The sequence below is a fragment of the Acinonyx jubatus genome, chromosome A3, assembly GCF_027475565.1.
Source record: "Acinonyx jubatus isolate Ajub_Pintada_27869175 chromosome A3, VMU_Ajub_asm_v1.0, whole genome shotgun sequence".
NCBI classification, from domain to species: Eukaryota; Metazoa; Chordata; class Mammalia; order Carnivora; family Felidae; genus Acinonyx; species Acinonyx jubatus.
Window position 1 is genome coordinate 85544187 of NC_069388.1, and position 15212 is coordinate 85559398.

A 15212-nucleotide genomic window follows, 5' to 3' on the forward strand; every position below is an offset into this window, starting at 1 on the left:
ATACATTATGGTCTGATCAATGGGAACTGCCACCACACAAGAAAAGCTTGAATCGTGACATTTTAAAAGTTAAAAACACTTTCATAAAAAAACAAAAAAACCCACTTTCACAACCCATTATTTTTGACCTAATTTCTCAATGTAATCGTAATAACTGATTTTCCAGATTAGCCAATGACACCACATATAAAACAATGCTGATGCATCAGTGCACATTAAAACAAGAACCTACTATAGTTGTCATCTGCTCAGGAAATGATTAGTTCCATTCTCTTCTTCCTTTATTTATTAGTAAAACAAATTAAACTCATTAGCTAAGACTGATTCAAAGATATTAAAGTTACTAGGAATTTAGACTATATGACCTAATTTTTTTCCTCAAGTTTCATTTATTTAAGTAATCTCTACACCACATGTGGGGCTTGAACTCACAACCCCAAGACCAAGAGTTTTGTGCTCTTCTGAGCGAGCCAGGTGCTTTTTTTTAATGACCTTGCAGGTTTTATTTTTTTTAAGTAATCTCTATACCCAATGTGGGGCTCAAACTCACAACCCTGAGATCAAGAGTTGCATGTTCTTCTCAGCCAACCAGGCACCTTTGTATAAACTAAGTTCATGGAGGAGGGGCACCTGGCTGGCTTAGTTGGGTGAATATGTGACTCTTGACCTTGGGGTTGTGAGTTCAAGAGTCCCATGTTGGATATAGAGCATATTTAAAAATATAAAAATAAAACTATTCTTTAAAAAAAATTCCTGGAAGTCATGGGTTTAAATTATGTATTAAAAAAGAAGAAAGCTGGGGTGCCTGGGTTGCTCAGTTGGTTGAGCGTCCGACTTTGGCTCAGATCATGATCTCACTGTTCTTGAGTTCGAGCCCCACGTTAGGCTCTGTTCTGATAGCTCGGAGCCTGGAGCCTGCTTCAGATTATGTGTCTCCCTCTCTCTCTGCCCTCACTCATACTCTGTCTCTCAAAAATAAACATACATTAAAAAAATAAAATAAAAATAAAAACATAAAAAAGAAGAGAGTTAACTAAGTAAAATACCCTTACATCCATAATCATTTTGCAGTTTTTACAAGGTCCAATCTGGCTAAAGAGCTGGAGAATTAGAGCTTCTGTCACATCTCTGGAAAGGTTGCCGACATATCTGAAACACAAAGAAAAACAACTTACCATTTTAAATTTGCTTCTTTTGCATCGGTTTCTAAAGTTGCTTACCGAAAAAGAAATTTGGGGGATAGGTAGATCTCTGCTTTAAACTACACTATTAGGAAGAGATTCTAAGTTTGCGAGAACTTCACATTTTCTTTCAAAGCAGATGTATGACATGTTACTTGTAAATACGTTGACACCACTAGTAGAGGAGAATCTTATGTATGCGTGTTTAGTCAAGGTTTTGCAAATTAAACCTGTTCTTTGTTTCTAAGTTTGTAGGCTTACCTTAGGAAGATACACTTTAAAAAATCTCAAATGAATTATTAGATGTGTAGAATATTTTATACAATTGATTTTGGGAAGCTTTGCAGTTAGTTCTACTTCTACAGTATTACTGAGAACATTAAAATTTCCTCAATTTTTAATTCACACAATTCCCCTTATACTATCCAACCAATACTTTGGTTTACACAATGTATTTTTGAAAAATCATGGGTATATCACTTAGCACCTGTTGCACATGGTCATGAAGGGATGGGAAATCTTCCAATGAATATTACTAATCAGTGAAGTATAGAGGGAGGAGGATTCCAGGAGACTTTTAACAGATAATATGCCTTGGTGACTAACAAATGTAATTAATGTAAATGGTGTATTACAGGACCACATGACTGGGATAATCTTTAAAGGGTTTAAAGAAATTTTAAAAATGGGATTTTGAAATGAGATTACTCAAATGAGATTACCTTCTGGAGGTCTATGACTTCTGAAATCAGAAAGCGTCTCCCAACAACTGTAATTGCTCATTTTTCTCCCCAGAAAAATAAACATCCACACATGCCAGAAAGTATAGATTCAATTCCTTCCTTCCATTTACTTGTTCAATAGACATGTATTTAGTGCTTACCACAAAAGCATTGGAATAGGTTAAAATGGCAAAGGGAGAAGGACTGAGTCTTCAGAAACAATGAACATTTAAAGATCAGGTAATGATACTCAAAAATCAACAGCAACATCTATACCCAACAACAATTTTTCCAGTATCAGAGGCTATTACATCAGGTCCTTTTCCTGAACATTGGTAATTAAAGGGAAGGAATTAAGCATTCATCTTGCCCTGAGAGGAAACTCCAGTGTGGTATAATCTAATAGCTCTAGTTGATGAGGGTGAAACTCTCATTTACAGAAAAATGCTGGTCAATAAGTGTAGAGAGAATTAAATTAGTAAACTATGCATAAGCCCTACTGAAATGATTAAGTCAGGCAAGAATCATTAATGGATGCAAAACCATTACATGAAAGGATGGTGTGAAAATGGATATTTGCAGGGTCCCAAAGTTATAACACAGATTACTTAACATTGTAAAGGGAAAACTCTACCCTAAGAGAGAGCTTTGGCTGTTTCACCACTGAGGGCCAGTGATCAAAACTTTAAATCATTTTATGGATGGATGAGAAATTGTGTTGTGTTGTACAATATAAATTACACAGTATCACCTATGAAGTATTCAAATAAACTAACTTGAATCTAGTCAAGGTTAAATTCAGACCTAAGTCTATAGAATATTGGACATATAAAACAATTATACAAATTCAGATATGAAGTATTATATAAGACAGCTTGTTTGATCTATTTATTATTTGAGAGAGAGAGGGAAAGAGAGAGACCACACGCATATGAGCATGGGGGAGAGGCAGAGGAAGAGAGAGAGAAAAATCTTAAGCAGGATCCATGCTCAGTGCTGAGCCCAATGCAGGGCTCTCGATCCCATGACCCGAGGATCATGACCTGTGCGGACATGAGACCTGAGTGGGAATCAAGAGTCGGACACTTAAACTCACTGAGTCCCCCGGTGCCCGTTTGATCTCTTTTAAAAAAAAAGCTGTCCTGGGGTGCCCACTTGGCTCAGTTGGTTAAGCATCTGACTTTGGTTCAGGTCAAGATCTCATGGCTTGTGCCCTAACGCCACACAGCCTGCTTCAGATCCCGTCTCTCTTTCTGTCCCCAACTCGTGCACACGTGTGTCCTCTCTCAAAAAATAAACAATGATAATAATTTAAAAATTGTCCTAGGGGTGCATGGGTGGCTCCGTTAAGTGTCTGACTCTTAAAAAATATATAAATAAATAGTCCTAAAAAAATTAAAAAAGAGTGGGCTGTTCTTGATTAAAAGAAACTTGAGGGGCACCTGGATGGCTCAGTCAGTTGAGTGTCAGGACTCTTGATTTCAGTTCAGGTCATAATCTCAGGGTCATGGAATCAAACCTGTGTCAGGCTCCACACTGAGCATGGAGTCTACTTAAGATTCTCTCTCTCCTTCCTCTGCCCCTCTCCCTGATGAACATGCTGGCTCTCTCTCTCTCAAATAAATAAAATGAAAACAAAAATTTTTTTTGAAAGACACGGACAACCAAATACAATGACTAATCCTTAACTGTAACCTAGATTTGGGGAGGAGGGTTAGCTTTTTCTTGCAGAATTCTAATCAATAAATGTAGAAGGAATGAGGGAAATCGCCACTAAACCACTACAGTAATAACTGCTATTGGCAAGATCCACCCATGGATCTTTTACTTGATGAAAATTTTAAGCAGAAATAGAATATGTGTAGAGCCTCAAAGTATCTCCTCTGAAATATTTAATGATTGGTTCTAACCAATGAATCGGTTCTCTTAATGTATATCCACATCTCCCTCTATGAAGTGAAGCTTAATTTCACTCTTCTTGAGTGTAGGCTAGTCTTAGTGACTCAATTCTAATGAATAGTGTTTAAAAAAAAAAAAGTAGTCATTGTATAGTGGGAGAAACCCTCTCAAGAATGCCACAGTCATGAAAGACATCTCCTCCTCACATATTAAAGGAGAGTGAAGAGATGAGACGACTATATGCAATGTAGTATCCTGGATTGGATCCTGGAATAGAAAAAGGACATTAGTAGAAAAACTGAGGAAACTGGAATAAACCTTGTAGTTAATAACAGTATTGTAACAATGCCAATTTCTTAGTTTTGATATCTATACCATGGTTTTGTAAGATTTTTACATTAAAGGAGGCTGGGTGAAGGTTATGTGAGAACTCTGTACCATCTTTTCAACTCTTCTATGCCTATTTTCACCTGACTCATAGCTATAAGAAAACCTTAGGATTGCATATGTCTAAATGAAAAAAAAAATGGCTCTTCCGAAAATTTAATTCTACCATCTACTCTCCTAAAGCTAGATAATCTAGTGACAAGCGGGCAGTATTTAGGGAACCAAAATGCTATCATCTACTCTTCCCAAAATTGTCCAATTTTCTGAGATATATTCTGAGTGATATTACCTACTTTGAAGATATGTAATTTTTAAAAAAAGCTACTTTAAAAAGCACTGGGATTTGTATTGCTTTACAATTGTTTATTTAATGCAGACTGCTGCTTACTGTAAGCTCCAGGAGCCTCTTACATATAAATTTTACATACACTTGTTTAGAGAAATGCTTTTTAGGAGAAGTTACACAAACAACTTGCTCTCAACCTTCAACACCATTAAAATAAACTGCAAGTAACATATATAACATTTTCATATCAAACAAATCAAACAGCAAAATATTTTTCTTCCTCATGCAAATATAAATAACCCATATTAGTTTTGCTTCTTAACAATAAGTTAAAATAATACCTACCTACTTCAAATTTAGCAGCTTAATGTTTCCAAATCTATTTGCTAAATAAATATTAATCTGAAACAGAAAGCCCAAATTTAAAATCTGCAGACCCTTTTTATACTCATGATACTTTCAATGGAAAAATAAACAAGTTTCTTATAGTTTGTAGAACACGCCATACTTTACAAAATTCATTCTCATTTAGTTTCTTTAGCTGTTCCATACTTTGTCACATACTACTCTGTTACTGAAGCCAAGAGGATTTCCAATTAACAGCACAGATTTAAGTTACATGTGTAGTTGGTTACTTATTTTTTGGGGAGCGCTGCCAAACATCTTGCTTCCTAGTTTTAGAGAAATCCTCATTCTATGGCAGAGGCTCACTTCTCTATAGAAGCCGGAAAGTCTTGATATGGTTTTGTAGTCTCCCCTGCATGTGATCTAGGCGAGGTTGATTAGAGTAACTAGTCCTGAGAACAGAAGACAAAGATAGACAAACAGAAGACAAAGAAGCAGAGACTGAAGAAAATCCATTTTGGTGGCAAACAGCAGTGGAGTCCCATGTCCAGTGAAAGTGGAGGCTGTGGTATCTGGTTCTCAGTGGATGTGATAGTAGCATCCTGAGAGTTTGTGGCCTGACAGCAGTCTCTCTTTCCTGAACATTTTCTAAGTCAGGTTCCATAACCTTCCTGCAAATGTGGGAGTTTCCAATAGCTTGTTTTTATAAATTCTTTTACTGCTTAAATTTTTTGTTCCTTGCATTAAAAAAAATCCCAGCTGATACAAAAATTGATACCGGAGCAGCAGTAAGCCAAGGTTCTCTGTCATGTCTATGAGACCACTAAACAAAAATGTAATTTTCTTACATTTATATAAGTTTTTATTTTTCAAATGCTTTTTTTTAAACATTAAACTATCCCTTTTTAGCTGTTCCATGGATTTCTCGTTAACAGCGTAGACTGAAGTATCCCATGTTGATATTTATTATACCAACATTGAGATTATGTGCCAATCCTGTGTAGAACTGTTATGGCAAACAGACTTCCATGGACTAAAAAATGTCTTCCTGGGGCAACTGGATAGATATGAATAGGAACTGTATACGTTAGCTAACAACAGTGTACCAAAATAGTTTCTTTAATATGAAAATTGTATTGTGGCTATGTAAGACAATGCCCTTGTTCTTAGGAAATATATGGCAAAGCATTTAGGCCTGAAATGTCAGTCTTTTCAAATGGTTCATCCAAAAAATATACTTGGATAAGGCAAATTTGGCTATTAGCAACTGGTAAATCCACAAAAAAGGTACCTACGTCCTCAACGTAGTATTTTTTTTTTACTTTTCTGTGGGTTTTAAGTTTTTCAAAATGAAAAACTACTCGAGAAGAATCAATGGAAAAAGTCATCAGTGCTACCAATTAACACTCAACAGTTCTGCCAGGGATAGGATTTCACACCAATTTAATATACATTTTCGAAGCTGATAATAAAGTTCAAATAGTTATAAAACTGGAATCCAAAATGTTTAAAATACTCATTTTTATTAGTATAGCTCTAGAAAATTTAACCCACAGTAAAAATTTACAAAGCAGAATGCTGTATTGGGTTTGACATGCAAACATTGTATCGAAGTGCAGAATTTGCTAGGACGCTTCTGTAAATGAGTTAAAAACATGAATAAGTTTTAATCTAATAGCAAATTCCTTAAGAGTAGAGATTCTCACTTTTATTCATAGTATATATCTAGTGTTGAGAGCCCTACCTGGAACATTTTAAGTACTCTGTAAATATCTGTCAAAGAGATAACTGTATGCTCTCAGAATTACTATCGAACATTTCCAATTTGCTAGATAATTATCCCGTTTTGCCTGAGTTATGCTGATTCAGAAGGAAATGTGTGTGTCTTTTACTAATTATGAAATCATGGAGAACAGCAAACGCTTGTACATACACATCAGCTTCATAACCTATTACTTAACAATTGTCACTTTTCTGATACCTGAACCTCTTAGTAGCTGGCACTTCCTTCACTTGGGAGTTCAGACCATATACCTAAACCAGCCTGAATAAATGTATCTAAAGCTGTGCCTCAAGACATCCTAAGACTCCATGCTCTCAAGACTGTTCTCATTTTTATATTTTGCAACAAACTAACATTTTTTAAGATTTTTAAAGTAATCTCTACACCCCAGTGGGGCTGGAATTTACAACCCAGAGATCAAGCGTCCACATGCTCTACTAACTGAGCCAACGAGGTGTGTCACAAACTAACATTTTTAATTAACTTTTTAAAAGTTCATTTGTTTTGGGAGAGAGAGGGAGAGAATCCCAAGCAGGTTCCACACTCTCCGTGCAGAGCCCACATGGGGCTCAATCCCACGAACTGTTGAGATCGTGACCCAGGCCAAAATCAAGACGACGCTTAACTGAACCACCCAGCTGCCCCCAAACTTTTTAGATGACTGATATTACACATTTGTAAACAAACCTACTAATTTTTGACTTCATTCTCACACCCCACTTCCAGTCTCTTGGTAATTCCTGTTGCTCTACTTTCAAAATATACCCCAAATCAAACCACTTCTCACAATGTCTCCTAGGTACTGCTGACAAGAAATTGAACACTGGCAATCTCTAAGTTAACAATGATGAACGCTCATCTGTGGCAAATGAAGGTATTTCCTCTGAGCCACTTAGGTACACAGATGACACTGAGATTTAGACTACCTTTTCCTCAAGAATGAAAATCTTGATTCATTGCTTGGAATTGTACCAGCTTTTAAAACAAATGTAGTGATCACTTACCACAGACTGGATACTGTGCTAAGAACATATTAAAAAGACCCTGACTTGCAGGATCATTAAAACAAACATTTTATATAACAAGTAAAAACACTGCTGGGAAAACTTGTGCGTTTAACTAACTTACTCATGTTTAATCAAGACTGGTCTTACTGGAAGAATGGGGAGTTTTGGTTCAGGAGGTAGAAACCAGGGAGATAATAGGCAATGTTAGAGCATGGACTACTTTAGGGAAAAGATTCTTGGATGGAGTGCTCTAGTAAATAATACAAAGCACATTTAGCAGTAAGAGTTAAGAGTTGAGGACAGTAGAGTTGCAGGATGATGAACAAAAAGGTTTATGACCCTGGGTGAGTTAAATTTCAAGCTTAGCTCTTCCTCAGCTGCAAAAATGGACTTTTTACTGCAGAGTTCTGATGAAGATTAAACAAGCATATAAAGCATTTAACAAAGAACCTAGCAATCATATGCATTCAGTAAGTATTTGAATAAAATTTCCTTCATTATTTCTCCTGCAATGGTTGGTCCCCTGTCCCCATACTAGTACAATTTAACTACCTGCTTTTGTAGACTGGCCTGAGAAAGCTGAAGTTGTCTTCATTATTTGATATTCCCAAATCAACGTAATAAAAAGGTTAAGTTCCCAGATATTTCTGGCAGTTTCTGAAATTAAAAATTTCAAAATAATGTAAGAATCTTAAATTTAAAGACATTATAAAAGATGAGCAGTGCTTAATCCAATATGCTGCTGGCTATCATACTTCTAGCAAAGAGGCAGGAGGAAAAAACGGTTTCCATAAAGCCTATGAGGCTAATAGTTTTTTAAGGAATATTAATCTACAATCTTTCAAAAAACAAGGGACACCCTTGCTTTTTGCAATAATTCTTGCATCATATTAAGAAGATATTCAAAGTAACAGATTACCAGATAAACTAGCAAAAAGTGTACTGATCTCTTAAGAAAACAAGTGTAACTATAGTTCTCACAGATTAAAAACGGAAACACTTTTGGTGGTGAAAAAATAATCGATCAACTTTCGTCACAACTGTAACATCTACAAAGTTTCAGAAAGAAACCTGAAATTGTATTTTTAACGCATGGAGTTCTCAAATCGCCAGTATTCTAAAAATAAAAACAAAAAGCCAGGTCAAAAATTCATCAGGCCTTTTCTTCTTTTCGGGAAAAGCAACAAAGGCAAAATCACCTCTTCAGAGAATACTTTGAAAAACAAAGGAGAACGCTGTGGGGGAAGCAACGTGACAAAGAAAATATCCCCAGCTGAGATCATTTAACACTAACAAATCTCAGAGGTGACTAAATCTGTTAAGGTATTTATCAACTGTTGCTTCAAAAAATCTGCCCGCTTGTTCAGCCAACATGTCACTCACAAAGTAGCAAGCGATGACAAAAATGCATTAAATCCATTTCCCTTCAGTCGAGAGCTATATACACCTCCAGGTGAGATTTCCATTTCAAAAAAAGCAGTTTCCAAATCCTTACGGTGTTGGGTTTTCGGCTTTATGGCCGGGGGAGGGGCACTACAAAAGGAAAGCCAAAGAGAGGTTAAAGAAAACTATCTGGCTTTTTTCCAACTGGCAACTGCAACAATAAAGTTTATCTCACTAAAAACTGAGCACAAGTAGCCTCAAGAGAAAAGCTATCAACAAGAAGCAAATGAAAGGAAGAGGAGAGTTTCTGGAGGAAATCAAAGTGAAATGAAAGAGAGACGGCTATAGAGATCAAAAGAGGTTAATGAAGAAGGTGGGGGGAGCGGGAAAAACAGAGAAGGAAAGCATGGGACAAAGAGAAAGGTTCACGGAGTTCTGAAAAAAGGTTTGAATGAAAAAGTCTTTTCTCCAGGCCTACGACCACAGACGGCCCGTGGCGGGGCCAAAGGCCACGCTATGGTGTAGCTCAGGCGATGCGATTCAGAGGGCTGAGCCCCTCTCCCTCCACCTTGTCCTTTCACAGCCCGGGGCTGGGTCTCTAAGCATCCAGGTGTGCGCTACGGAGAAGAGCCGTGATATCTGGGAGTCCACAGAGAACAATAGGCTGGGGAGCGCGCCGAGCCGAGGCCTCCCTCCGGGACGACCACCATCCCGCCCCCCTCATCGCTGCCCCAGACTCACAGAGTCTTGGGCATCTCGTCCTCCATGGCTGCTGCTGTCGCGGCGGCGCCTCCGGGTCCAGCTCCCTACCCTTTACTACCTCCCAAATCTTTTGAGCGGCTATGGCTGCGGAATAGCGGGGTTTCTCGGCTGACCGGAGGTTACTCCGTCTACTCCTTCCGCGGCAATTACACTAAACCCCCTGGCGCAACGCGAACAATGAAGCCCCGATACAAGATGGCGGCGAGCCGGGAGTTTAGGAGCAGCCAGCGAAGTGACCCGGGCCGCGCAGGCGCAGAATAATCTTGCACTTTCAACCTCCCTCAATCCATAGGTTCACTTGTTGCGCAGCCGCTCTTCTAGCCGACACAAGGGATGTCTCAGACTGCGCAGGCGTAAGGATTAACTATTTCGGGACTTGTGTAGTTTTTTGTCATACGGTTCCAAATTCGAATGTTTCAACAGTGAGTTATAATGAAAGAGAAATCTTCTTGGAAATTAAAAATTCTAAGTGTTTCCCGAGGAAGAAAAGAGTGACAGTGTTCAAATCATCTCATAGCAAAAGCCCCGTGCGCCGCCCGGGAATCGAACCCGGGTCGCAAGAATGGGAATCTTGCATGATACCACTACACCAGCGGCGCTGGTGGCTAACTACCTTGCTGAACTATTTTAGAACTTTCTACAAGCAAGCGTTTGTTCCTACATGAGGATGTTTATTCATTCAAAAATAATAAGGGTCTACAGTCTGCTATTTTTCATCGTTATAAAAAAGGATATTGTCTTCTCTCATCCCAATACAGTTGAGTGGGATTCCTATTTCCATTAAATTACTGTTCATTAAGTGTGCATTAGAAATAATTTGTCTTGATGTTAACCAAATTTTTGAGAACCAGGAAAATATTTTCAGATATTTTCATTTCCTTGGTATACTCAATGCACTTTGGAAAATACTTAAGAAAGATTTACTTAATGCAAATCGGTCAAATAATCCTAAAACCAAATTAATCTGAAGATATACAAATTTTAGTCCTCCTCGAAGGAGGTGGAAAAATTAGGACTCTGAGATGTGGTTCAGTGTAGTCATTAAACATTTCGTGTTGCATTTTATAAATTATGTGAAATATTTTTATATTTGTTTATTTTTGTGAAATATTTTTAAACATAGGAGAATGTACACATCCAAAAACGTGGTATCCTCTTTAGAATAGTTTCTTTAGGCTACACCCTAAGATTTACATTTTTGGAATTGTCTTTCGAATCCGTGGCACATTCTTCATTTTACTCAAAGATATTAAATATTAGTCTTTTGAAGATGAATAAGACAAGAGTTAATAGTGGGTAGTATTTTTAAAATAGCTTTTTGTGATATAATTCACCCATTTGAAGTATACGGTTCAGTGGTTTTAGTTTATTCACAAAGATGTGCAACCATTACTATAATCAATTTTAGAACACTTTCATTACTCCAAAAACAAAATTCTTATAAATTAGCTATCACTCTCTATCCCCCACCCCATCCAACTTCCTACTCACTAATCTATTGCTACAGATTTGCCTATCCTGGGAATATCATATAAATGGAATCATACAACATGTGGTTCTTCGTGACTGGCTTCTTTCACAATGCTTTTTACGGTTCATATAAATTGTAGTGTGTATCAATACTTCATTTGTTTTTTGGCCAAATAATATGCCATTGTATGGATATAGCACAAGTATCTTTTAAACTTTAAAACCTTTATGAAAAATTTATTATGTTGTTTTGTAAGTTTTAAATTATTATATATTATGTATTATATGAGTATATATTTGTATATGTCATATAAATATATATTATTTGTTAATTTATATATTATATAAATATAAATTTATATATAAAATACATATAATAGGTTACTCCTGCTTTTGTCTTATTTTTCTACTACAATGTTGCAGTAAGCATCCTAGTACCTATATCCTTATAACTGATTCTTTTATTTCTTTAGAATAGTTTCCCAAATGTGGGATTTTTGAATTAGATGGTATATTTATATATACGTATATTATACATATAATATATATATGTATAATATATAATATATAATATATAATATATAATATATTATATATTATATATTATATATACATATAATATATGTATATTATACATATAATATATACATATAATATATACATATAATATATCATACATATAATATAATATATATATATATTTATAAAACAGATAACTGTTTTTAACAGGTTTTAGTTATTGACACCCCCATCAACAATGTTTAAAAGTCAGTTCCGGAGATCTCATCCATTCCACTCTGTTTTCTCTTTCATTGAGGTATTAGTCTTATTAATTTTTGCTAATATGGTAAATGAAAAATTGTACATGTTGGTTTTAATTTGCATTTTTAAACTACTACTGAAGTTGAGTATCTCTTTACATGTATTTCATTTTTTGAAGAACTTTATTAAAAAAAAATTGGGGGGGTGCCTGGGTGGCTCCGGTTATGATCTCACGGTTTGTGGGTTTGAACCCTGTGTGGAGCTCTGTGCTGACAGCTCAGAGCCTGGAGCCTGCTTCGGATTCTGTGTCTCTCCCTCTCTCTGCCCCTCCTCTGCTCATGCTCTGGTCTCTCTCTCTCTCTCAAATATAAATGGACATTTAAAAAAAAAATTGAGAGGAAGATAGAGATTTCCCACTTACTCCACACCTCCACATTTGCATACATGTGTTTTGTTTTTTTTTAATCATTGGCACTTGCTTTGTCTTTTGTGAAATGCCTATTTATATAGGCTGTATTTATATTGAGTTGTTTACCTCTTACCAATTTGTAGAGCTCTTTTTGTTTGCAATATATACCACAATCTTGACTGTCATATTAGTGACAGCTATTTTTCTCATGTATTATTTTTTTTAACTTTTCAAATTCTATCTTTTGCCATCTGACAAATATGTTGATCTTTTCTTATATTGCTTCTGAATTTCCTGTCTTCCCTAACAGATAGTAAATATTATTTAGGTTATGTAGAATAAGAAAAAAGTTAGATGTGAGGAAGGAAAAAGGCAGAAAATGAATTTTTTCAAGGTAGTTTCAAAAAAGTTAAAAAAACATGGAGCAGTGGCAGAATTATAGATTTAAGTGTTGTCAAAAAATAAGCAAAGCCAGCACTAAAGTTTTACTTTTAATCAGTAATATACTATTGCAATAGGGAAAAGTCCATAGTAAACTGAACTCAACTTTGATTTGTATAGATGTAACCTGGCATTTTGAAGGGAGAATAGGGATGGGGATGAGCAGGGGCACAGTAGAGTCCAGGAAGTGAAAAATTACAAAAGTTGAGAGAAAGGGTGGTAACTTTCTCAGTTAGGCCCCTACCCTCCTGAGAGGCTATGAGACAGGGGCTCTATCTTCATGTGTTGGCTGGAACAAGCAGTAAAGTCTTTTGTCAGCCTTGAGTTTTCTCAGGCAGACAGTTTAAAGGTAGCTAGGGTCGTCCTAAGGACATAGCTTTGAGCTGTTAGAAAATGTTAGTGTTTTGTTCGAGTCTTAATAAGCCAAGGTTGAGGCCTGTCTAGTTGAGAAGATTGCTCAGAGGAGCTTGGCTGGAGTTTGGTCAAGGAGAGAACCTTAGTCAGTGTTTAGCCTACTAGGGAGACTGCTTTCTTGAACAGTACTCCTTTGAATGAATGTTTGTTATATCACCTTATTATTACTCTTCGTATATGTGGTAACAGTTTTCCTCCATGGCCTTTTTAAAAATCTTTTGGGGTTTCAGTGGCAGTGTTATTTTGAAAGAGTAAGAGTGCAGAATGAGAAAGCCTTTGACCCACCTTCCACTTTGCAAGTCCTTTACATCGTCTCTTCACTGAGAGTTCTTTCAGTAAACTCTTTCCCAAGGTTTCATCAGCAGCAGTGAAAGTTTCCAAATATGACACCCATATCAAGGTCACTAACATGGTCAATTCTAATGAACACATATTCATTGAAGGCCTAGTAGGCTTAACACACTAAGGTGTTGTGGGGATAATGTAGTTTGGAAAAAGGAAATTAAAAGACACACAGTGTAGTGCTTTCTTTGTAACTTCTAGATGTAGTGAAAAATGAGGCTTAATCTTCATATTTTTATGTTCTTAAGTAGAAGTGTTTATTTCTTGTATGATTTGCATCTTGTTCTATTAACACCTTTGCTGTCCTCTTCTTCTTCTGCTTTACTCGCCTCCTTGCTGTTCCTCAAACATGCCAGGTGTTTTTCTTACCTAGAAAGCTCTTTCCCCAGATACTTGCCTGATCTACTCCATCACTTCCTGCAACATTTTGCTCAAATGCTATCCTGTTCAATGAGGCCTACCAGGACCATCCTATCTAAAATTGCAACCCATTCCTCATTCCTCTTACCCCACTCTATATAATGTATAATTCACTTATTTATTCTAATGATCATATCTCCCTCCAGTAGAATGCCAGCTTCATTAAAATAAAACTTTTTAAAAAATCTGTTTTGTTTACTGATTCTTCTCAAGCACCTAGAACATCGCTTGCCCTCGGAACTCAAAAAAATTTGTCCAATGAATGAATGCTCTTTGCATTGGATTTTACACTCCCTTTTTCCAAGTTCAATCTTTCTTTCTATTCAACTTATTTTCCTTCCATCCATACTATTCTACATATTCATATACTGGGTTTTTGTTTTGTTTTCTTTTTTGGAGGGGAGGTGAAGAGTGGAGATGGTGTAATTTTAATTACAGAAAGGGATCTTATAAACCCATCACTCACTCAGTCACTAGTTTTTCTCACCTATTTAAAAATTTTTAAATGTTTATTTATTTTTGAGAGAGAGAGAGAGACACACACACAGTGTGAGCAGGGGAGGTGCAGAGAGAGAGGGAGACACAGAATCTGAAGCAGGCTTCAGGCTCCTTGCTGTCAGCACAGACCGGCTCCAACCCACAAACTGAACCCGGAGATCATAAGCTGAGCCAATGTCCAGCTCTTAACAGACTGAGCCACCCAGGCGCCCGGATCCTACATTCTTTTTAATACTTGCATAATGTTCCATCGTGTGATATGGGCACACATGTCTGTCACTACTTTTCACCTTGGACGACCCCATTCCTGGTCTCCCTCATTTTCCCTTTCACCTACCACTATTTAACCATTCATTTTACGCTTATGTCCAACAGTCCCGAAACACAGTGACCACTCAGTAAGCATTTGTTGCTCCACAGTTCTGTTCTTGACAGCGATTTGCTTTGTGCATTCTTTGACAGGGAGAGGTTGAAGGGACAGAAGAGGGCAGTAGTGAAGAAGTAAGGTGCTTCACCTGAATAGATGGGGAGTAAGGCGGCGAGCTTGGGTGAGCCTCCGCCCCTAGTGCCTTTGTTATGTCCCTGAAGCAGGGTGCGTTTCGGAGGGGCGAGGCCTGCCTGGGCACCGGGCTGACCACGCTTGGGAGCTCCTGGAGCGACGCGCAGAACTGGGATGCTGGAGCCCGCGCCAGCAGGAAGCG

The 15212-nt window shown here is 37.1% G+C and overlaps 1 protein-coding gene and 1 non-coding gene across 21 annotated transcripts in view; both read right to left on the bottom strand.

Annotated features, from left to right (window-relative positions):
- TIA1 (TIA1 cytotoxic granule associated RNA binding protein) overlaps positions 1-10024 on the bottom strand; it is a 32843-nt gene extending 22819 nt beyond the window's left edge. For 8 of the 20 annotated variants that reach the window (XR_003424741.2, XR_008289393.1, XR_008289391.1 and 5 more), the window contains exons 1-2: positions 9735-10024; positions 1047-1149 (exon numbers count right to left, since the gene is read on the bottom strand). Coding sequence is in view for 14 of the 20 variants with exons in the window: in XM_053200727.1 (XP_053056702.1) it covers positions 1047-1149; positions 9735-9760 (129 nt within the window). In the remaining 6 variants the exon portion in view is untranslated. Of the gene's footprint in view, positions 1-1046; positions 1150-8162; positions 8268-9734 lie in introns of all 20 variants that reach the window. The other 12 variants (XR_003424740.2, XM_027072274.2, XM_027072265.2 and 9 more) reach the window with 8 other exon arrangements.
- A 259-nt stretch (positions 10025-10283) lies between these two features.
- On the bottom strand, positions 10284-10354 carry TRNAG-CCC (transfer RNA glycine (anticodon CCC)). The gene has a single exon. It is a non-coding gene; the product is annotated as a tRNA-Gly (tRNA).
- Between the last annotated feature and the right edge of the window lie 4858 nt (positions 10355-15212).